Source organism: Rissa tridactyla, chromosome 20 (genome assembly GCF_028500815.1).
Source record: "Rissa tridactyla isolate bRisTri1 chromosome 20, bRisTri1.patW.cur.20221130, whole genome shotgun sequence".
NCBI classification, from domain to species: domain Eukaryota; kingdom Metazoa; phylum Chordata; class Aves; order Charadriiformes; family Laridae; genus Rissa; species Rissa tridactyla.
In genome coordinates this window covers 3126357-3150015 of record NC_071485.1, presented here as the reverse complement: position 1 = coordinate 3150015, position 23659 = coordinate 3126357, and the positions used below count along the sequence as shown (strand labels likewise).

At 53.5% G+C, this 23659-nt stretch overlaps 1 protein-coding gene across 2 annotated transcripts in view; it reads left to right on the top strand.

The window, feature by feature from the left end:
* SLC4A5 (solute carrier family 4 member 5) overlaps positions 1–23659 on the top strand; it is a 34902-nt gene that overhangs the window by 3715 nt on the left and 7528 nt on the right. For both annotated transcript variants that reach the window (XM_054180905.1, XM_054180906.1), the window contains 16 exons: positions 3614–3743; positions 7162–7322; positions 7560–7715; positions 10003–10098; positions 10469–10524; positions 13766–13923; positions 14020–14107; positions 14281–14435; positions 14806–14949; positions 15140–15314; positions 15650–15783; positions 15901–16172; positions 18887–18948; positions 20172–20372; positions 20732–20845; positions 21529–21690. In XM_054180905.1, coding sequence (XP_054036880.1) covers positions 3614–3743; positions 7162–7322; positions 7560–7715; positions 10003–10098; positions 10469–10524; positions 13766–13923; positions 14020–14107; positions 14281–14435; positions 14806–14949; positions 15140–15314; positions 15650–15783; positions 15901–16172; positions 18887–18948; positions 20172–20372; positions 20732–20845; positions 21529–21690 — 2264 coding nt within the window. The remainder of the gene's footprint in view (positions 1–3613; positions 3744–7161; positions 7323–7559; positions 7716–10002; positions 10099–10468; positions 10525–13765; positions 13924–14019; positions 14108–14280; positions 14436–14805; positions 14950–15139; positions 15315–15649; positions 15784–15900; positions 16173–18886; positions 18949–20171; positions 20373–20731; positions 20846–21528; positions 21691–23659) is intronic.

The following is a 23659-nucleotide window of genomic DNA, read 5'->3' as shown; positions in this document are numbered from 1 at the left end:
CACGGTCCCCTCCTTTCCGCAGGCAGTAAACACCGCCGGGATATAACACCGGGCTGGTTTTTGGGGGGGGCAAAGTCATTTTATGGAAGAAACCGCCCTCCCAAAAGCCTCAACTATACAGCAGCCCTGCTTTCCCCCAGAAAATCTCCCTCATTTGGACGGTTTTTACCCTAAAAATCTCTACCCTGTGCTCGGTGGGGGTTATTCCCGCCTTGCTCCGAGTGGGAAACAAAATCCCTCTGCAAAATGACCCCAAACCTTTAATTTCTGTCCTCCCCCCTCTTCCTCCCTCCCCTTTCTCGCTCACTCCATCCCGCTGCCGCCCAAAGCGCTCACCTCTCCTACACGCGTCCCGTTTGATTTGGTAACTTCCCGTCATGAGAGCCGAAGGGAAAGGAAAGTGCTTTATATTCCCTATAATCTGCTCCTTAAGCCTCGGGAGTTTAACAAGCCTGAGTGGATAAAGGAGGAAGTTTGGAGGTTTGGGGTTTTTTGTGGTGGGTTTTTTTTTTTTTTTTTTTTTTTTTCCTCTCCTTACCGTGCAGCAAAGGTTTGGTTTAGCCGGGAAGAAATGGGGGGAAAAATGGAAACGATTCCAGGTAGGTGTTCTTTTCCCTCGCTCCTCAGCGTCCGTGGTGCGGGGAGCGGGAGGGGAAGAAAAACTCCATTTTTCTTTTTTTTTTTTTTTTTTTTTTTGGCTTTCCAAGGGAAAAGCAACTTGGGAGCCTGCCGGGGGGGGGTGGGTTGAGTGCTCGGTCAGGACATTGAGCTCCAAAATTCACCCCAAAAAATACAAGGTGGGGGGGAAGCTGTACCAGCTTCCAGTGCTCCAGGGCAGTGGGGAAGGGGAAAAGATGGTATTTGGAAGGAGAAAAGTCTCCCAGACCTGGGGTTTTCTTGAATGGGAACACAGCATCTAATCCCATGGGATGTCCACCCTACTATCCTCTTTTTTTTATTGGGAGGGGATCCTTCTGAGCCATGAAACCCTGGGAAAAGGCTGTCGCGTACTGAGAAGGACCGCGCCAGCGGATGGTTAATGTGCCGGAGCCTTAAATAAGGCTTAGTCCCGCTGCCCAGCCGGATTCCAAACCCCGGGCGGCATCGCGTTCCCCCATTTTATCACCTTTTTTATTGTACCTAAAGCCAGAGCGGGATTTTTGGTTTGGAAAAGCATCGCTAGGCGAGGTTTTGCTGCAGGATCGACGTTGGGGTGCGAAGGGCTCTGCGCACCTGAAATTAAAGGAGGTATAAATCAGTGCGACTGGTCCGTCCCGTCCAATTACCCATGGAAATGTGGGCTTTTGCGTATATAAAATTATCCTGTACGATCGCGCGCGTTAACGCCGAGCTCATTCTGCGGCTGTGGGCTCCGTTCGGATGCACCGTGACTGAAACCACGGTGGAGGTTTGGTGGGCATCAAGCAGGAACTGCAGCTGGGAGCGTTTTCCCGTCGTAAAAGCTGGTTCCGGGAGGTAGGGATCCGCTCGGGGCACCCGTCAAAACTGTGTCTTGCAAGAGATAGGAGCCGATTTTGGGGTGGCTTTGTGGGTTTTGGCCAGTATCGCTGCAATAGTTTTAATCTTGCGTCCCCTGGAGGTGCCAAGCCCTGGACGCCGCTATTCAGTGCTTCCTCCCAAGCGAATACCTGCTGCTTCCCGGGATTAATTTAGGTGCTGGATCAATTTTCCAGGAGAAAAAAAAAATAATTTTTGAGAACTGGGTTGTAACCAGCTGCTGGTCCGGGTGCTTTCCCCGGGCACGAAAGGGTCCTCCAGGTGAATAAAGCCCGTGAATTTTGGCTGCACGGCGTTGTTGGTTTAGCAACCGGCTCTTTTCGGGTCAGCGAGCGGCAGGGAGAGGAGGTGGAAGCACACGTTGTGCGCTGAGAGACGGGTTTATGCCTTCAGCTGGGGAGAGAATGGGGGAAAAAAGCTAAAAAAAAAAACCAAACCAAAAAACCTCTTTACGTGCAAGCTTTCCTTTATCTTTCGTGGTTTCCAGCGGCTAAAGTGTGTCACCCAAGACGGGTATTTCCAGCGAACTCCCTTTGCTGCCATCCGGATTGTGGCATTTCCAGTGAATTTGGGGGTTTGAAGGAAATTTAAGGTTTGGTTTGCAGAGCAAAGCAGGCGGCGTGAAGCCTTGGCCCCGGGGGTTGGCGGGGGTAGCGGGGGGAGTTCTGGTATCGCACCCATTTCATCCTCTCTTACGCGAACAGCACTTAGGCTTAAAGAGCCTGAAGCCTTCCAGGCATGTAGCCCAGCTCTAAAATTAACAGGAATATTAATAATCATAATAACGAAGCTTAGGGAAGTGGAAGGAGGACTTGACCACAGGGTTTTAGTCCTGGTGGTGGGGCTTAAAGGGTTTAAGCGGTTAAGCAGGCTCAGCCCGGAGCGCGAGGGACATCCTCTTCTTTCACGGCCGCCGCGACTTGGGTTTCGTCTGCTTTGGTGGGGTAACAGGGCAATATTCCCGATTTTTCCCTCCTCTCGCACGCGGCAATTTAATTCCCTGCTTTTTCGGGTACCGCTTTACCCGACTCGCTGATTCCCAGGTTTGGGAACAGGAGGAGTCTGCCGATAAAGACGTTTTCCCCAGCTGGATTAACCCCTGCTGTATTAGGAGAGGGCTGTGACCCAAGGTTTTATTAAAAACACACCGTTTCCACCGAGCCTGGTATAGGGCTGGTTTTAAATAACGGGGCGAGTGGGGACCGGTCCCATCCGTGCCACGTCCAGGCTTGTACCCGGGTGTTTGATTCCTCCCTCCAAGCGAATTTCTGAGGCTTTTCTAGAAAAGCGCGTGAAGACGGAGAGAGGGTTAAAGAGAAGCCCCAGCCTGGTGGGGTTGTTTTTTTTTTTTTCCTGAGAGGAGAGGGCAGGTCCGTCACCCTCCCCTGGCCACGGGGAATGCGCCAAAGATGAAAAACCCTTTTCCCATCCGTCGGGAGATTTGCAGGCAGGCGACGTCTCCCCGCTCCCCTTCCCGAAACACACCACCGGCAGCAGGAGGCAATAGGTGCCCTCCCCAGCCCGGCCGCTTCTTTGCAGCAAGAAACTGGATTTTTCCTGCAGAGGTGGTAAATTTGTATTATTCCCCTCAGATGATAGGCGTTCCCCTCGGGGATCCAGCTCCTGCGTCCCGATACGCAGTGCCGGAGACCGTAAGGGTTTGGTTGCTGATGGCAGGAGGCTCTAACCTGGCAAAAAGGGGCTCCGTGGTTGGGGAAAATGTGGGATACCCCACGGAAATGGGATGCATAATGCTTCTGGGAGGGGAATTCGATTATATCGTATATAGGGGTGGCCGCGTTCCTTAATTCCCAGCCCGGACCTATATATTCCCCACTGCTCATCCTCTCCGCCAGCATCCCAGATCTCTTTGCACAGGGATTTTTGGGACAGGATTACTTAGAGTTTCCCCACGCCTCAATGTCTCTCACCTTAAATCTTTTCCTCAAAACCTCCTTTTTTTTTTTTTAACCCCAGGATCCTAAATAGCCTTAACAGATCCCTTTTTACCCCTCCGGGGCTTTCCATATGGGAAATGGTGTGGGATCGTTTCATCTCAGGCTGATGATAAACCACTTTTTTTGCCCCCCGGCAGTGTCACCGGCTGCCGAACGCCTTCGCTACATCCTGGGGGAAGACGATGAGGCCCCCAACCCCACGCTCTTCACGGAGATGGACACGCTGCAGCACGACGGCGAGGAGATGGAGTGGAAGGAGTCGGCCAGGTGAGCGGCAGGAGGTGCTTTGGGTTGAAAAGACGTTGGGTAAAAATACCGTTCTGGGTGGAAACGGGGTTGGGGAAGGAGCATCGTTTTTAATGAGGTTCGAAAAGCTGGGCCTGAATTAGGGAAATGCAAAAAGGCACGCGTTTTTGGGGGTCGTTGCACCTGCAGCCTGCCGAGGAGGAAGAGGAAGGTTTCCCATCTTCTCCCGTGTCTTGGATCAACCCCAGAGCCGGGGTTTTTCCCATTCCCAGTTGCAGTGTGAGAGCAAAGCCCTGCAGAAAGGGCTCGGGGTGGGGAAAAAATAAGGTAACGTGCTGGGAAAGGGGAGAATTGGAGCAGAGAACCGGGAAACGGGAATAGGGGGAATGGGAAATAGACACAAATAACATTTCCCGGAGTCATTTTCGCCCCCCAAACTTTTGCTGGCCAGGCCAAGAATTAATCTTCTCCTACCCCTCAAGCAATAATAATAAAACCCAACCCACTGCATCTTTAATAAAAGTATTAGAGGAGTTGCGAGTGACGTTCGCTTTATTGAACGAGGAGCTTATCTGAGGGAAAAAATCTCAAATCCGAGTGGGATTTTTCTCTTCCCAGCCTCAGCTGTGTAAGGGCTAGCAGGGTCGGGGGTTTTTGGGGGGCGCTTTGGGAAGGGAGTCAGGGATGCTGATGGCACCCCAAGCCCTTTCCTTTCAGTAGTGCATGGCCTGGATGGAGGGACAGAGTGTCCCCTCGGCAGGTTTGCTGGTGACACAAAGCTGGGGGGGGTGGCTGACACCCCAGAGGGCTGTGCCGCCATCCAGAGAGACCTGGACAGGTGGAGAGTTGGGCGGAGAGAAAATTATGGAATTCAACAAGGGCAAGTGTAGGGTGCTGCCCCTGGGGAGGAATAACCCCCCGCACCAGGACAGGTTGAGGGTGACCTGCTGGAGAGCAGCTCTGTGGAGAGAGACCTGGGAGTCCTGGGGGACAACGGGATGGCCACGAGCCAGCGATGGGCCCTGGTGGCCAAGAAGGCCAGTGGCATCCTGGGGGGCATCCAGAAGAGCGTGGCCAGCAGGTGGAGGGAGGTCATCCTCCCCCTCTGCTCTGCCCTGCCCTGGGGAGGCCCCATCTGGAGCCCTGGGTCCAGTTCTGGGCTCCCCGGTTCCAGAAGGACAGGGAACTGCTGGAGAGGGGACAGCAAAGGGCCACCAAGAGGATGAGGGGACTGGAACATCTCTCCGATGGGGAAAGGCTGAGGGATTTGGGGCTCTTCAGTCTGGAAAAAAGCTGACCGAGGGGGGATCTTATCAACGCTGATAAATACTTCAAGGGGGGGTGTCAGGAGGATGGGGCCAGGCTCTTCTCAGTGGTGCCCGGGGACAGGACGAGGGGTAACGGGCACAAACTTGACCGTGGGAAGTTCCATCTCAAGACGAGGAGGAACTTCTTTGCTGTGAGGGTGGCAGAGCCCTGGCACAGGCTGCCCAGAGAGGTGGGGGAGTCTCCGTCTCTGGAGACGTTCCAAACCCGCCTGGAGGCGTCCCTGTGCCACCTGCTCTGGGTGACCCTGCTCTGGCCGGGGGTTGGACGGGGTGATCTCCAGAGGTCCCTTCCCACCCCGGCCACTCTGGAATTCTGTGATTTCCGAATCCGGGTGCGGAGTTTTGCCCGAGGGATGGCGAAGAGAGCAGGATCCAGCTGTGTGGGTGCTCACCCCATCTCTTGAGATGGTTCTTGGCATCACCAAAAATTTGGAAACCTCTTAAGCATCCTCCCAGTTGCCAACCCTGCTCAAAACGCAGCAGCATGGGGATGCTGTTGCTAAAATCCTCCATTTTCCCTGGAATTTTGCATAGGTCTGTGCCTGCTCATCCTTCCCCACTCCCTAAAAAGCTTGGGAGGCAAAAAATCAGCGTTTGCATTGGGATTTTCATCTGGGAGGGCTTGAGATGGAGGTTCCCAAATTCCCCCCGGGAAGATGGAGGTTTCTCAAGTCCCACTTTTTCCGCTCTCCAGCGAGGAGCGGTTCAGCTTCTTTAGCCGCAGGAGAGCAGCTCCTTGGTGGGAGCAGCGCTACCTGCGGCTAAATCCGCAATAAATGGAAATAAATGGAAATAAAGAAGCCGAGCGCAGCAGGGAGATGGGGTTTTGTTGTAGCCTTGGTGAAAGCGTCATGGGATGGGGCAAAGGCGCCGCTGGAAACGTGCCTCCAGTCCCGCACGCCGCCCCGTGTGCGTGCTAATAACCCACTTTCGGCAGGAAAATGGGGCAAAAAAGAAATGAAAAAGGGACCTAATCGGCTTTGGGCGAGCACAGACGGGGCTTAGCGGGTGCTGTGGCGGGAAGCTTGAATTTCCTCCCAATAAAAGCGGCGTTGTTTGGAGGGCTGGAGAAGCGGGTTCTGCAAAGAAAGCCGGGTGGGGAGCTTTGGCATGATGAGCACTGGGGCCCAATTTTACATTTTTGGATGCGCTGGGGTTTTGTCCCCTGCACAGACCATTCCCGGCCCTCCCAGGTAATATTTTGGGGCTTTTTTTAACAGGGACACCCTGCATTTTCTCTTTGCAGCAGCATTTTAATGCGCCTCCCTGCAGCCAACACAACCCCGCGCTCTCCCCATCCTTCCCCTGCGGCGTTCGGGAGCCATCAGCCGTTTCCAAAAACCCTTCTCCTCCTACATCCTCTCCGTCTGTGCCCTGTGCGGCGGCAGGAGCCCAAATCCCAGTTGTACCAGTTAAAAGTTGTAAGGTTAAGCCCTGCGCAGGCTAATCCACGGAGCCTGCAAACCTCCCGTAAAGGAAAAGCAGCTTTCTTCCCCAAATTGACGTCTTGTCGAGAGCTGCCTGCCCTCCCCGGAGCCCAAGTTCCTGGGGAGCTGGGAGAAATCAGCCACCATTCCCGAATGTGCTCTGAAGTCTTCGGTTTGTAAAATTAAGGGGAAATGAGGAGGTGGAAGGGCTGATTTCCAAGGGTTTGCAAACTCTTGTCGTCTCCCACCATGGGAATGAAGCGCCCGGGTTGAAGTCTTGAGTATTGCTAAGGAATTAAAAAGGCATTTGGGTTTTTGCTTTCCCGCGTGCACGGCTGGTCCACGCGGGTGCGGATCCTGGCTAAGGCAAGCTCGGCTCCTTGGGAAAACCTCCCAAATCTCTTAGGAGCAGTTTGAGGAGGGTGAAACCTGCGGGGTTGAGTTCAGTGGTGGGGCCGAGAGGTTTTGCTCCGCTCTGCAACCACGCAAGCAGCACTTTCTCTGGTTCCTTGGTTCCTCCGTTCCCATGCGGAATAACAAGCCAAAACTTTGCAGGATGAATTTATCCAGGTTTCCAAAGCTACCGGCAGAAGGGAAACTCCGCAGGAAAAGCAATTGTCTTATTCCCTTCTCGTACGCCATCCCACTCCGGGCCCGTCCCCATGCCTGCCGCTCTCGTTTCAGGTGGATAAAGTTTGAAGAAAAGGTGGAGGAAGGCGGGGAGAGGTGGAGCAAGCCCCACGTGTCCACGTTGTCTTTGCACAGCCTCTTTGAGCTGCGGACGTGTCTACAGACGGGAACGGTGCTCCTGGACTTAGATGGCTACTCTTTGCCCCAAATTATAGGTAGGAGCCAGCAGGTACCAGTGGTTTTGGATGCATTTTTCCCCATGTCCTAAAGTTCTGGGAGCAGATTTAAATGCGTTTACTTGCTGCATGCAAATATAAACCAATTTGCACGGGAATAAGCAAAGAGAGGAGTCGAGAGCCATCAGTTTGGTTCGATAAGTGTCATTGTCTTGAGCTTTTGGGGAAGGTTTGCAGTAGGGTAACCCGTGCACCTCCCTTGTTCGGCACTTGCAGACGATGTCATTGAGAAGCAGATCGAGGACGGTCTGCTCAAGCCGGAGCTGCGGGAGAAGATAAGCTACGTGCTCCTCAGGAAGCACCGTCACCAAACCAAGAAGCCAATCCACCGGTCCTTGGCCGACATCGGAAAGTCCGTCTCCTCTAACACAAGTGAGTCCTTGGGGTCCAACCTGCGCCCGGTTGCATCCTCGAGTCTTCGGTGAGCAAGCCCAGGGGGAGGAAGATCTCAGGAGAAGGAAAGGGGGAAACCCAACCATTTGGGGCACCCAACCATTTACGGCATTGAGAAAGACCCCAAAAGCTCTGCCACTGGTGGCTTTAAAGGTAGGGGTCATTGGGAGCCGGAAGCCAAGGAGATGTCAAGGAAGGGACCTACAAGAAAGCTGGAGAGAGGGACTTTTTACAAGGCATGTAGTGACAGGACGAGGGCTAATGGCTTCAAACTGAAAGAGGGGAGATTTAGATGAGATCTCAGGAAGAAATATTTCACTATGAGGGTGGTGAGCCCCTGGCCCAGGTTGCCCAGAGAAGCTGTGGCTGCCCCATCCCTGGAGGGGTTCAAGGCCAGGTTGGCCGGGGCTTGGAGCAACCTGGGCTGGTGGGAGGTGTCCCTGCCCAGGGCAGGGGGTTGGAATTAGATGGTCTTTAAGTTCCCTTCCAGCCCAAACCATTCTGTAATTCTGTACGTCTGCTGAGATGGACAATGGCGTTGTGTGAGGGACTACGGCGTTGGCGGTCGCTTGGCCAAAGGGCTTTCTGGCAGAGCAGCCTACAGACAAATCCAGTCTGCTCCGCGGTTGAACCTGCCTATTTTTGAGCCATTATAAAAGGGGATTTGTTTTGTTTTCACGCTAGATTATTTACTTAGGTTTAAACAGAGGTCATTTGGTGGAGCCCGGGATTTGCTGGGCTTTGGCTGCTCCCCGGATAGACAGAAACAGCAGCGCCCAAGCTCAAAGCACACGTGGAAGAGGCTGTCAATAAGCAATATTCCCAGCCCGTGGGCATCCCCAGGTTTCAAAACAGCCATCATCCATGTCAGAGGGGTAGATATTTGCCCAGAAGCCTTCAAAACAGAGCGTGCCTTTGAAACGCTGCGGTTATTCCCCGTAGATAGGAAAAATAGGGGCGTCTTACGCGTTTCCAGTTCCTCGGTGAGACGATGGCATCGCTTTGAGTTCGCAAATAAGGGGCATCAGGGAAAATATGGTTAGTAGGAGCAGAGGGGTCCCTCTCATTTCTCGTGCCAACGGCAACTCCATGGTTTTGGAATAAATAATAGCAGCGCGTTGAAAACATGGTCACGCCCAGCGGGAATTTCATCATTATTTTAGTCGGTTTTAAAAAAAAAAATAAATAAAAATGAGGAAGCGATTGCAGCTGGTGTTTCAGAGAGACGCAGAGCAGCTCAACAAAGCTGGTCCAGATGTTGTTTTTTTTCCCCAAGGAAAACACAGTTTGGGGAATTCAGGAGGTTTTCTGAGAAAACGCTGGGCTTCACACAGAAAATGCATGAGGGGAAAGCGAAGTCTTTGTAGCTAAGAAATTCAGTTTAAACGTCTGAGATGAAGAATGGAACTCATCACCAGTTCAGGGGGAGAAACGTTCACGCGGTGGTGGCCAATGTAAATATTTTGAAGTTTGACGTTCACGGCAAATTTCAAGTGTCTGTTTCTTTGGAGAGTTAGGAGATTAAAAAGCCACATGAAGTGTTGGGTCTTCCTAAATAACAGAAATTGCACTTCTGAACGCAGAGGGCTGGTGCCCCTCTGCTGGGAGGACAGGCTGAGAGAGCTGGAGGGGGTTCAGCCTGGAGAAGAGAAGGCTCCGGGGAGACCTTGGAGCCCCTTCCAGTCCCTAAAGGGGCTCCAGGAAAGCTGGGGAGGGACTCTGGAGCAGGGAGGGGAGCCATGGGACGAGGGGGAAGGGTTTTACACTGAAAGAGGGGAGATTTAATTAGATATTAGGAAGAAATTGTTTGCTGTGAGGGTGGTGAGCCCCTGGCCCAGGGTGCCCAGAGAAGCTGTGGCTGCCCCATCCCTGGAGGGGTTCAAGGCCAGGTTGGCCGGGGCTTGGAGCAACCTGGGCTGGTGGGAGGTGTCCCTGCCCAGGGCAGGGGGTTGGAATTAGATGGTCTTTAACGTCCCTTCCAACCCAAACCATTCTAGAACTCTATGATTTATAGCCTTGAAGAGAGCATTGGGGGGGCAGAAAGACTTGGGTTAAGGCAGTTTATTCTTTGTAATGGGAAAATTACTGTTGAGTGGGATAAAAGTGCAAATGAGAGTGGGTGGGAAAAGCAAATTGCTGGTGTATCAGCGCTGGAAGGGTCACGTCTGGGCTGGGCAGCTGATTTTCAGCCCGGTTTCTTGCCTTCAGCATCACCCGACGGTTCCCCATGGTACCTGCATCTCCTCTAACGCCTCCTTTCCCCCAGCCCGCAGCCCCGTCCGGAGCCCGGCCGCCGGCGCTGCCTTCCACCGCTCCACCGAAGACCTGCGGATGCGGCAGAGTGCGAGCTACGGCCGCCTGCGTAAGCCGGGGAGGGCAGCGGGGAGGCAGAAACGGTCCAAAAAAGAACCGGGGAAAAAAAAAAAAGAATCAGGTTGCATTGTGTGAGTGGGTGATCGCAATCACAAGGGGATCCCACCACAGCCATAAAGGAGACGTGGTTTGTGTAACCGCAGGGTGGCTGATCTCACAAAAACTCATATTCTTGGGTTTTCATCTTATCGCACCTGGTTCGCAAGCCCAGCTGTAATAAATAATGTTGGTTTTCCTTTGCGCTGAAGTTCTCCCACCACGTTTTCTCCTTGCACCTGGGGTTGAAATCACGGCTGTGCATTCACAAACCCCCCAAACCTGGGGCGGTTTTCTCACCTCCTCTCTCTTATCGCCGTCAGGTCACGCGCAGAGTCGGAGCATGAACGACATCTCGGACACGCCGAGCACCGACCAGGTAATCGTCCCCGAAAACACCAGTGCCATGCTGTGGGGAGCATCTCCGACACGGCCCGCCGTGGGGCAGGGGCTCTGTGGTTGTTCAAGTCCATGTGAGCCTTGTGCGGCTTCGCTGGGTCGATAACCCCACAAATTCCTAATTAGGGAAATTAATACGTGTATTGATCCCTGCTAACTCATGGGGAAGCTGTCCCAGAAATCATACCTGGGCTTGCAAGCTGAACGCGGAATTAGGGACACGTGAGGCTGCTGGTGTAGGGTGATCCTGAGGGTGGAGGAAGAAATTCCTTAAAATCTTTAGGTAGGAAAGGAAAGGTGCTTGGAAGAGCGCAGAGATCCTAAAGGAGCCTTTGCTTGGCTGGGTAAGGGCAGGGGGTAAAATCCCAACCAAGCACTTGGGTCAGCAAAGGTGAACACAGCTCTATTCTGGAATTCTCCTCTGTAAATACAGAGGCAGGTTCCATTTTTCCCTCCGTTTGCAGCGTGAAGGACACGAGTTTCTTAATGCAAAACTCAGTCCAAAAGTCTGGGCTTTTTCCCCCTGGTTTGCTTTGCGCGGGGGAGCTGGGAGAAATCAGCCACCATTCCCGAATGTTCTCCCAAGTCTTCGGTTTGTAAAATTAAGGGGAGATGAGGAGGTGGAAGGGCTGATTTCCAAGGGTTTGCAGATCCTGTCGTCTCCCACCATGGGAATAAAGCCCCCAGGTTGAAGGAGGTGAGGCAGCTCGGGCAGTTCCTGGGCAGATCTCCGCTTGCCGCTGCGATGGATCAGCAGGGGTTTATGCCGTTCTTTTGCTGGATGTCCCATCCCCATCCCAGTATCGAGGCTATTTAGCTGGGAACCGTTGATGCATTGTATGGGCTTCGCTCTGTTCCTGTTGGCGTGTGATTTCATAGAATGGTTAGAGTTGGAAGGGACCTTAAAGACCATCTACTTAGAATCATAGCATCATAGAATGGTCTGGGTTGGAAGGGACCTTTCAGATCATCAGGTCCAACCATCACCCCAACACCGCCCAAACCCCCACTACCCCACGTCCCTCAGCACTGCGTCTGCCCGGCTTTTAAATCCCTCCAGGGATGGCGACTCCACCACTGCCCTGGGCAGCCTCTTCCAATGCTTGACAACCCTTTCCGGGAAGAAATTTTTCCCAATATCCATCTAATCCTCCCCTGGGGCAACTTGAGGCCGTTTCCTCTCATCCCATTGCCTGTTCCTTGGGAGAAGAGAGCGACCCCCCCTGGCTACCCCCTCCTTTCAGGGAGCTGTGGAGAGCAAGAAGGTCTCCCCTCAGCCTCCTCTTCTCCAGGCTGAACACCCCCAGCTCCCTCAGCCGCTCCTCACCAGACTCGTGCTCCAGAGCCCTCACCAGCTCCGTTGCCCTTCTCTGGACACGCTCCAGCCCCTCAAGGTCCTTCTTGGAATGAGGGGCCCAAAACTGGACACAGCCCTTGAGGTGGGACCTCACCAGTGCCGAGTACAGGGGGACAGTCACTGCCCCAGTCCTGCTGGCCACACAGTTCCTGACACAGGCCAGGATGCTGATGGCCTTCTTGGCCACCTGGGCACACTGATGGCTTGTAATCTGACCCCTGTTGACTACCACCCCCAGGTCCTTTTCCACCAGGCAGCTCTCCAGCCACTCTTCCCCCAGCCTGTAGCGTTCATGGGGTTGGTGAGACCCAAGCGCAGGACCTGGCACTTGGCCACGTTGAACCTCACACCATCGGCCTTGGCCCATCAATGTAGCTTGCCCAGATCCCTCTCTAGACCCATCCTACCCTCAAGCAGATCAACACTCCCGCCCAACTTGGTGTTGTCCGATGGCTAATATTCAGCCGTCTGTCGACCACCACCCCCAGGTCCTTTTCCACCGGGCAGCTCTCCAGCCACCCTTCCCCAAGCCTGGAGCGTCCATGGGGTTGGTGTGACCCAACCAGTAGTTCCACCCCCTGCCCTTGACAGGGACACCTTCCACTAGACCAGGTTGCTCAAAGCCCCGTCCAACCTGGCCTTGGACACAACGCTGATTTCAGCATAAACCTACGGGAAAATTAAACACAACACGGGTTTGTAGGGGACAGTATGGGGTAAGAGCTTGCTTTTCCCCAGGGATGTCCTTGCTGGGCTTACCTGGGGTGATCAATTTAGGGGGAAGCGATGGATGGAAATCCACGTGATGCTGGGAGCCATGGGACAGGGATGCCACCGTATCAGGGGAGGCAGAAGGTTTCCAGGGCATCTTCCTAAATTAGAGCTGCGATAAAGCAAGCCGGCCGCCCACTAAGGAACCCCAAATATCAGCCTCCAGCAGTGGGGTGCGGAGGGTTAATCCCAAAATATGCAAAGCATTTAGGTTTAATCGCCCTATTAGGCCCACTACAAAGGGACTTTTTAAGTGTTACACGCAGCTTAGTGGTCACTGTTAACTCCTGCTCTTGCTTATTCCAAGCTGCATTGGAGGAGTTGCTTTATTATTATGATTTTTTTTTTTATTTTTTTTTTTTTTCCATTTGGGTTTAAAAGATTAGAAAGGGGAGAGAGCTTGCTGCCCGGCTCACATGCCTCCCCTCATGCTGGCATATAGATTATAATAACACCCTGCCTGGGTTGGTATTGAACCCTTTTAGACTAATAATGAAAGAGCTGCAGGGGAGAAGAGACCCGGGGAATAAATCCATGACCGAGGTTTCCTACTTCCATTATTTATTCCTGCTCCCGGGATGAGGTTAAGGGTGGAAATGAGCTACAAAAACATGCCCCGTGTACGGCGCCGAGCGGCGTTTCTGCGTTACGTAGGGGCTTGGGGGAGCCTGGGGCTGCAGGGCTGCAAACGGACTTGCAAAAAGGCATGCTGGCTTGCTCCGGGCTCCGTCTTTTTTTGGCTCAGATTTTCTGCAGGGGGATCGCCGGGGTTTTCCTTTGCGTAGACCCCAGCGCAGCGAAGCCCCTGTTGCAAACCGTCCGGTTGCACGTTGTGTTAGGGAGCCCCGAACGTGGGATTTCAAGTTAATCTCGGGCTTAGTGATGGTTTGGAGTAACGAAGAAATTCACCTTTATGAATTCTTGCTGGTTTATTCTTGCATATTGCTCTTGAATCCCCACCTCCGGGAGTCCTGGGACTGTCAGAGATGAAGAGGTTTGAGCCTGGGGCTTCAGATTCTGTGTTTGGGGTATGGAAAAGAGGGGGGAAAGCCCAATTTTGGCAACCGCTCCCTTCCTCCTGTCTTTCCAACAGCTGAAGAACAAGTTCATCAAGAAGATCCCCAAGGATGCAGAGGCCTCCAACGTGCTGGTGGGAGAAGTGGAGTTCCTGGAGAAGCCCTTTGTGGCTTTTGTGCGGCTCCTCCAGGCGACGATGCTGGGAGGGGTGACGGAGGTGCCCGTCCCCACCAGGTGAGCACAATTCCCTCTGGTCCAAAGCACCGAGTGGTCTCACGACGTGGATCATGGTGGTTGGAGGTGGCCATCGTGGCCTCTTTCCCTTCCCAGGTTCCTCTTTATTCTCCTTGGTCCCGCGGGAAAAGCCAAATCCTACAATGAGATCGGCAGAGCCATCGCAACCCTCATGGTGGACGATGTGAGTAGATGCAACACCTAGCCCACACCAGGAACCTCCTTGCTCAAAGCCAAGAAAAAAAAAAAGCAGTTTTCATCCTATCGCCCAACGAAATCAGCTTTAAAATCCCGTAACGATGCGGGACATCTTCCACGCCATTCCCAGGCTGACGCTTCTCCTCTCTCCACCCCCAGCTCTTCAGCGATGTCGCCTACAAAGCCCGGGATAGAGAAGACCTGATCGCTGGCATAGATGAGTTTCTGGATGAAGTCATCGTCCTGCCTCCCGGCGAGTGGGACCCCAACATTAGGATTGAACCACCCAAAAAAGTGCCCTCGGCTGAGAAGAGGTAGGTGGGAGACGTGGGGCTGGTCCCAGCCCTGTGGCCATCCCCATCTCTCCTGGTTTGGAGATGCTGGAGGAGGACAGCAGCTTTGCTTGCCTTCGTCCCTAGAAAGAATCCCTGCAAATGTTCCAAAACTGCTGCTTTTTCAGCAGTTTTTTGCCCCCGGATCAGCTCAGAGCCGTTTCCACTCCATAAAATCGGCATTACCCCCCTGGGTTGAGCAAATCCAGCTCTTGATCTTTCCAAATTCACCCCAGAACCCAAGCTCTCGTGCAGGCAGAGCCCTACACCGTGGCCTTGGTCATGGTCCCTGCGTTGGGACCGGCTTGGTGGGGCTGGCGCTGTGGCCAACACTGGTGGCTCTCTCCCGCAGGAAATCGGTTTTCTCGCTCAACGAAGTGGGGCAGATGAACGGCACGGCCGGTGGGGCGGGCGCCGGGGGCGGCGGAGGTGGCAGCGACGATGGGGAGATGCCTGAAGTTCATGAAATCGGGGAAGAGCTCGCGTGGACCGGCAGGTGAGCAGCACCCCACCACCCACAAAACTTCAGAGGGTGCCAAGCACCCATCAACGTCTCTTCCTGACTCACGCCGTGGTCTACTGGGGCACGGAGGGATGAAATCCTTTTGGGGCACGGGCTTTTGCGCAGCACTCTATCTATGTTGGTGGAAGGCACACGCATGTGATCCTCGGTGGTGTCTCCCTAGGTTTTGTGGCGGCCTCTACTTGGATATCAAGAGGAAGCTGCCCTGGTTCCCGAGTGACTTCTATGAAGGTTTTCATATCCAGTCCATCTCCGCCATCTTGTTCATCTACCTGGGCTGCATCACCAATGCCATCACGTTCGGGGGCTTGCTTGGGGATGCTACGGACAACTACCAGGTTGAGTCCAAGAAGGGGGGTCACTTTGGCTTGGGGACAGGAAGTAGGGATGGGATGGGATGGGGTGGGATGGGTTGGGTTTTACCCCGCCTTGTGCCATGCCAGGCTTTAACGCTGGGGATGGAAATTCATTGCCAAGCGGGACTGACAGTCCTGAAATACCTGTGGAACGGGAAAACTCCACTCAATGTCAATGCCAGGAGCAAGGGCACATGGTCCCAACCACCCTATGTGGGTCCAAGCAGAAGTCCTTCATTCCCATCTCCATCCGGGCTGCCCGTGGGGATAAAACTTGTCACAGCATCACCATAAAGCTGAGTTTGATCCATCCCCAGGGCGTCATGGAGAGTTTCCTCGGCACGGCGATGGCAGGCTCCATGTTTTGCCTCTTCGCCGGGCAGCCGCTCATCATCCTCAGCAGCACCGGCCCCATCCTCATCTTCGAGAAGCTACTCTTCGATTTCAGCAAGTAGGTGCTGGGCGATGCTGGGGGGAACCGGGACTCATTCCTACTGGGGTGGGAGCTATCCCATCGTGCCCACGGCGTGCTCTCACGGGGCTGTTCTCGTCTTGTCCCCACTTCCAGAGGCAACGGCATCGACTACATGGAGTTTCGCCTCTGGATCGGCTTGCACTCTGCCCTACAGTGCCTTATCCTGGTGGCCACCGACGCCAGCTTCATTATAAAGTACATCACCCGCTTCACGGAGGAAGGCTTCTCCACCCTCATCAGCTTCATCTTCATCTACGACGCCATCAAGAAGATGATCGGAGCTTTTAAATACTATCCCATCAATTCCGACTTCAAACCGGACTACGTGACCATGTACAAGTGCGAGTGCATCGCTCCCGACCCAGGTGAGTACACATCTTTTTCGGCGCCGGATGGGGAAGATGAAGGGGATGGGGGGGTCCTGCCGCGGATAAATCCCGCTGGATTGTTGGCCGAGGACGTGGAAGGAGGCAGCTACCCAGTCAACGTGGGGTGGAGAGACCTCTTCCTCCTCCTCTGAGGGAGATTTTGGGCAAGATGGAAGCAGAGCCTTGTCCCCCAATGGATGAGCGTGTTGGTGCTTGGTGGGACACGGTGAATGGTGCCGGAGAGCCGGGGCCTCAGCCTGGAGCAGCCAGACCTGGATGGATAAGAAGGAAATATGGAAGAAAAAAAAAAAAAAGAAGAAAAAAAGACATTTTAGATCATTAATTCCAGCCTGCTACCGATGGAAACTTCTTCTCCAGGAAGTACACTGGAGTGGTTTTGTCCTTTCCGGCGTCGGGGACACCCCAGGATGTCCCGGTTGGGTGTGGAAACCTCCTCGAACTGTTTTTTTTCTCCTCTCTCTTACTCCTTTTCAAAAAGAAGAAGCCATCGGGCTCTGAGCAGGTGGTCTTTTGATGGGTCCCTTGGTTTTGCTCTTGGATAGACGTACCCGATGATCCCTGCTCCGAATCGTGCAGCTCAGATGCTCCCGTGGCCACCTGGAAGGGAGCGGAGATCTTCGCTTTGGGCTGATGCCAGTGGCCGCCTGCTCTCAGATAAGCTGAATTTATTTAAAAAGCCAAAGCGCTAACAATTTGGGGCAGTAGCAGCTGCAGGTAGAGGAGGCGGAGAGGTGTGACGGTGACGCCCTCCCCAGAAATAACAGCGTCCGAGACCAGCCGTGCAACGCGTTCCTAATGCGTCTGTCACTGCAAGGAGGGCTCTTACCTGCCACCGTGGAAATAGCATTTATTGGGTTTCATTTTGTATTTTTCCTCGATTTCTGTTTATCAACCACCCGCTGAGTGACCCGATCCCGCCGCTGGCTTTGGAAAGGTGCGGTGGGGAGACCCGGAGACGACACAATCCCGCCTGAACCGAAAGCCTCCCAAATTTGACCTGCGGGAAAACGAAGCCCCGCGCCCGACGCAATCCCCCCGGGGGAAGAAGGGGGGTTTGAAATATCCCCCACGGAACCGCGACCACCTCCATCCACCCGCCCGGGCCAGCATCTGCGAAGCCTTTCGCCTCCAGGGAGGTGTCCCCCTTGTCCGAGCCCCGTCCTGAGCAGACCCCGGGCAGCCGAGAGGCGTTTGCACCCCAAAAACCTTCCACCTCTTTGCAACCCAGCCCCGTTCCTCGCCCTCACTGCCCCCGGGCGCCCAAGGCAGCGGTGTCCGCGTTGGATTTTCCGTTCCTCTAGATATTGAGAAATTATGTTTATTCCCCCCCCCACATCCTTTTTTTTTTTCTTTTTTTTTTAATTTTTTTTTTTTAATTAGTTCTGATTTTTGATTATTATAACTGATTTGTACCATATTTGTCTCTGCTGCACACATCAATTTGGGCTGATTTCAATCTCAAGTGAGTATCGCCTTCTAAATATTAAAACTATTTTAATATTTGATACTCTTCCCCCCTGGGGGGGGGTTGTTTTTTGTGGTTTTTTTTTTGTTTTTTTTCCGTGTATATTTTATTTAATTTTATTTTATTTTATTTCTGCTCTGCTAAAAGGGTTTCTGTAGAGCCCTTAGGGCTCCTCTCTTGCAATCCCACCAGTGGTGCGCTACCCTTTAAGTTGTAGAAATCAGAAATAAGCCCCGGAAAAAATCAAAAGTTATGGAGGAAAAATATAATTAATAATAATTATTATTATTAATAATAATAATGGTTTTAATGCTGGGTTTGCCGGCGCCGTTTCCCGGTTTCGGTCTCTGCTTCTAACCCAGCAATCGCTTCTCCTTCATTAATCCTCGGCGCCGGGGATGGAGGCGGCAGGTCGGGGCGGCCGAAATTCCCACTGGGCGCAGGAAGAGGATGGAGCGGAGGGAAAAGAGGGGGGGCAGAGCGGTCCCGGACCCCCCTTAGGGCCACCCCTAAAAACCGTGGGTGCTCCTGGAGCTGCGTCGCCCGAAGAGACGAGCGGAGACGCCTTTTTTGCCCTGGAAGAGAAGGTGCCCGGGGGGCTAGAAAGGATGGATTTTTTTAATACATTTTTTAAATTTTTTTGCACCAAAACCACCCCTAAAACATGTAAAAAAAAAAAAAAGTAAATAAATCAAATTCGAAAAGCAAATTGGGCACGATCGGGTGCCGCCTCGCCGAAAAGAACAGGCTGCTTTGTCAGTCTTCTACCCCCCCACACCCCGGCTCTGCTTTTAAGACGCGGGTGTCGGGATGCTCGGCCCCGCTGCCGGCGCCTTTCCCGGGAAGCTCCTAAAAATGTTAGGAGCTTGGAATATAATAATATTAATAATAATAATAATAATAACTCTTCCCCCCCGGCACTCGCCAGCCCAGCAGCCGCTGAAGGAGCAGCCGCGTTCTCCGCCGCCGGCAGAAGGGATTAATCAGGGAGAAGTGGCTGCGGGGTTAGAAATGAAGGGTTTTCTCCCCAAATCCCGTTCCGCCCTCGGGCTGCCGATCCCCCCGCGGCTCTCGCAGGGATGTGCTCGATCCCGCCTTTGCTTTTATTCCGGCCGGGCCGAGCCAAGCTGGGCGAAGCCCACCTGCTTTTGATACAAACCCCTCGATATTGGCCCAAAGCCTCGATATTAGCCAAAAACCTCATTAACAACCTCCTTTCCCGCAGCCAACGCGACCTTGTTCGATGCTTCAGCTCCAGTGGCGCCAAACACCACTAACGTTTCTCTGGTAAGCGGCTTTGCTCATCCCCAGGGGCAGTTTGGGATCAGGGAAGGCAAATCCCAGGGACTTTGGTATCCGGGGAAGGAAACACGGGGTTCACGGGCGATTTGGGTTCACGGTTGGTTTTGGCAGCACCATATCCACGCTTTTTTTGCCCAAATTAATAGCAGCTCCGGGGTTTTCCTGTGGTTATGGGGCTCCTGGCAGCAGCAGCCTTGGGAAATACCCCTTTCCTTGCACGCTGCAATTCCTTAAAATACTAATTTTGCCCTTTTTGGCCGGGAAATACCCATTTACTTACACGAGCAATTCCTTAAAATACTAATTTTGCCCTTTTTGGCCGGGAAATACCCATTTACTTACACGAGCAATTCCTTAAAATACTAATTTTGCCCTTTTTGGCCAGGAAATACCCATTTACTTACACGTGCAATTCCTTAAAATACTAATTTTGCCCTTTTTGGCCGGGAAATACCCCTTTCCTTGCACGCTGTAATTCCTTAAAATACTAATTTTGCCCTTTTTGGCCAGGAAATACCCATTTACTTACACGTGCAATTCCTTAAAATACTAATTTTGCCCTTTTTGGCCGGGAAATACCCCTTTCCTTGAACATTGTAATTCCTTAAAATACTAATTTTGCCCTTTTTGGCCGGGAAATACCCATTTACTTACACGAGCAATTCCTTAAAATACTAATTTTGCCCTTTTTGGACAGGAAATACCCATTTACTTACACGTGCAATTCCTTAAAATACTAATTTTGCCCTTTTTGGCTGGGAAATACCCCTTTCCTTGCACGCTGTAATTCCTTAAAATACTAATTTTGCCCTTTTTGTCCAGGAAATACCCATTTACTTACACGTGCAATTCCTTAAAATACTAATTTTGCCCTTTTTGGCCGGGAAATACCCCTTTCCTTGCACGCTGTAATTCCTTAAAATACTAATTTCGCCCTTTTTGTCCAGGAAATACCCATTTACTTACATGAGCAATTCCTTAAAATACTAATTTTGCCCTTTTTGGCCAGGAAATACCCATTTACTTACATGAGCAATTCCTTAAAATACTAATTTTGCCCTTTTTGGCCAGGAAATACCCCTTTCCTTGAACATTGTAATTCCTTAATATACTAATTTTGCCCTTTTTGGCTGGGAAATACCCATTTACTTACGGAAGCAATTCCTTAAAATACTAATTTTGCCTTTTTTGGGGGGGTTTCTCCCCAGTACAATGCTATTAACCTAACAGCTCTGGACTGGACTCAGCTGAGTAAGAAGGAGTGTCTCAAATACGGCGGCAGCTTAGTGGGAAAATCCTGTAAATTCGTGCCCGACCTGGCCCTCATGTCCTTCATCCTCTTCTTCGGCACCTACTCCATGACTTTGACCCTGAAAAAATTCAAATTCAGCCGCTATTTCCCCACCAAGGTAAGGAAAGCGCCGGGTTTTACCCTGCTTTTTTCCTAAAAGCAGGGAAAACGGGAGCTCTCGGTCTCTTTGCTGGATGGAAAGAGCTCCAGGGAAATAAATCTATATTTCTAGGAGCAATTAGGAGAATCCTCCCCGAGCTTTTAGCCGCTGATTTGGCTCTTGCATGCTGAACTGTGATGCAAAAGGGGGAAAAAACCTGCATTTTTTGGGCTATACCCGGGTTATATCCGGTGAGCGGAGCTGGAAAGACCCCGGGGAAGGATGTCGAAGCAGGAGCGAACCTCTCCATCCCATTAATTACCCTCTCCATCCCATTAATTACCCTTTCCACCCCCGTTTCCCCGTCTTGCCTCCAGGTCAGGGCTTTCATTGCCGATTTTTCCAATGTCTTCTCCATCCTCCTCTTCTGCGGAGTGGATGCCTGTTTCGGACTGGACACCCCCAAGCTCCATATTCCCAGTATCATCAAGGTTCGGCCGCACCGGGGGGGGGACCCCTCACCTCTCCGCCCGCGCTCTCTTTCCAGCTCCTGAACTGGTTTTCGGGGAAAATCCCAGCTCCTGCCATGGCCGGGTGCCTTCTTAAAAGCTGCTTTGTCTTTTCTGGGGGAATATTCTAATTCTGTGACTTTTTTTTCCTTCTTTTTCCTTTTTTTTTTGTTTTTCCCCCCTTTTCTCTTTTCTCCCTCCCGGCAGCTGCGTAAACTTATTAGCGATTTCTCTATCTTTATGTCCATACTAATGTTTGTGGGGCTGGATGTGCTTTTCGGACTCAACACCCCAAAGCTCCAAGTGCCTACTGATTTTAAGGTAAAAAAAAAAAAAAAAAAAAAAAAAAAAGCAATAAAATCCCTTTCCCGGAAGCGTTGCCGAAAATTTCTCTTCCCCCCATCCAGGGTATGGCTGTCGGTGACGTGGGGAGTCCCGATGAGCATCCGAGGATAATTTGAGTGCTGGGGGGGGGGTGTTGGGTACCAATGCATGGTGGAGGGATGGATACGGGATAGGATGATGCTCGGAGGCGATGGGGCTCAGGGGGGACGTGGGGCTTTCCGAAATGTCAGCGTGTGGGTTTTTCCCCCCCCTCTCTGACCCATGCCCGGGCTCGGATGCGGTGTCCAAACCTCTCTCTTCTTCCCCCCGCCCCGCACCAGCCCACCCGCGTGGACCGAGGGTGGTTCGTGTTTCCCTTCGGCAAGAACCCGTGGTGGGTTTACCTGGCGAGCGCCCTGCCCGCCCTCCTCGTCACCATCCTCATCTTCATGGACCAGCAGATCACGGCCGTCATCGTCAACAGGAAGGAGCACAAGCTGCGGGTGAGCCGGGACTCGTCCCATGCTCCCGGGTGGGGTGGGGGGGCACAGCATCGCCCCGGCTACCGCCTGCGTCCCTGCGAGCACCCGCTTTTGGGGTGCGGATTGGGTGCCGCTGCGAGGCAGGGGCTGGCCTTCCTCTTTGCCAGCTGCATTTTTGAGGTGACAGAGCCCCCGGGGTGTTAAATTCATCCGATGCTGTGGGTAGTGCGGGGTGTCGGGTGATGCAGGGTGCGGGGTGATGCGGGGTGCGCAGCAGCAGTGCAGGGGGCAGCAGCGGGATGCAGGGTGCCCCATAGCAATGTGGGGTGCAGGAGGGTGATGCAGGGGGCAGCAGGGGGATGCAGGGTGCCCCATAGCAACGTGGGGTGCGCCGCGGGGAAAAGCGGGGTGCCCCCTGGGGATGCAGGGTGCCCCATAGCAATGTGGGGTGCGCCTCAGGGAAAAGCGGGGTGCCCCATGGGGATGCAGGGTGCCCCATAGCAACGTGGGGTGCGCCGCGGGGAAAAGCGGGGTGCCCCCTGGGGATGCAGGGTGCCCCATAGCAACGTGGGGTGTGTCAGGGTGACGCAGGCTGTGGGAGAGCAATGCGGGGTGCTTCGGGGGGATGCGGGGTGCACCGAGGTGATGCAGGGTGCAGCAGGGGGATGCAGGGGGCGCTGCATGGGATGCGGGGTGCACCGTGGCAGTGTGGGGTGCAGGAGGGTGATGCAGGGCGTACGAGAGCAATGCAGGGTGCAGCAGGGGGATGCAGCATGCACTGCATGGGATGTGGGGTGCACTATGGCAATGTGGGGTGCAGGAGGGGGATACAGGGTGTACGAGAGCAATGCAGGGTGCAGCAGGGGGATGCAGGGGGATGTGGGGTGCTCCATGGCAATGCAGGGTGCAGCAGGACGATGCAGAGTGCATCAGAGCGATGCAGGGTACTATAGGGTGCATCAGAGGGATGCAGGGTGTACGAGAGCAATGCAGGGTGCAGCAGGGGGATGTGGGGTGCTCCATGGCAATGCGGGGTGCACCAGCATAATGCAGAGTGCATCAGGGCGACGCAGGGCAATATAGGGTGCGTCAGAGGGATGCAGGGTGTATGAGAGCAATGCGGGGTGCACCAGGGCGATGCAGGGTGCATGAGGGGGATGCAGGGTGTACAAGAGCAATGCAGGGTGCAGCAGGGGGATGCAGCATGCACTGCATGGGATGCGGGGTGCACCATGGCAATGTGGGGTGCAGGAGGGGGATGCAGGGTGTAGGAGAGCAATGCAGGGTGCAGCAGGGGGATGCAGGGGGATGTGGGGTGCTCCATGGCAATGCGGGGTGCACCAGCATAATGCAGAGTGCATCAGGGCGACGCAGGGCAATATAGGGTGCGTCAGAGGGATGCAGGGTGTATGAGAGCAATGCGGGGTGCACCAGGGCGATGTGGGGTGCAGGAGGGTGATGCAGGGTGTAGGAGAGCAATGCAAGGTGCAGCAGGGGGATGTGGGGTGCTCCATGGCAATGCAGGGTGCACCAAGACGATGCAGAGTGCACCAGGGTGACGCAGGGCAATGCAGGGTGCATCAGAGGGATGCAGGGTGTACGAGAGCAATGCAGGGTGCAGGAGGGGGATGCAGGACGCACCATGGCAATGCGGGATGCAGCAGGGTGATGCAGGGTGCATGAGGGGGATGCAGTGTGTACGAGAGCAATGCAGGCTGCAGCAGGGCCATGCAGGGTGCACTGCATGGGATGTGGGGTGCACTATGGCAATGTGGGGTGCATCAGGGGGATGCAGCGTGTACGAGAGCAACGCAGGCTGCAGCAGGGGGACGCAGGGTGCACCATGGCAATGCGGGGTGCAGCAGGGGGATGCAGGATGTACGAGAGCAATGCAGGGTGCAGCAGGGACATGCAGGGTGCACTGCATGGGATGCGGGGTGCACCATGGCAATGTGGGGTGCAGGAGGGGGATACAGGGTGTACAAGAGCA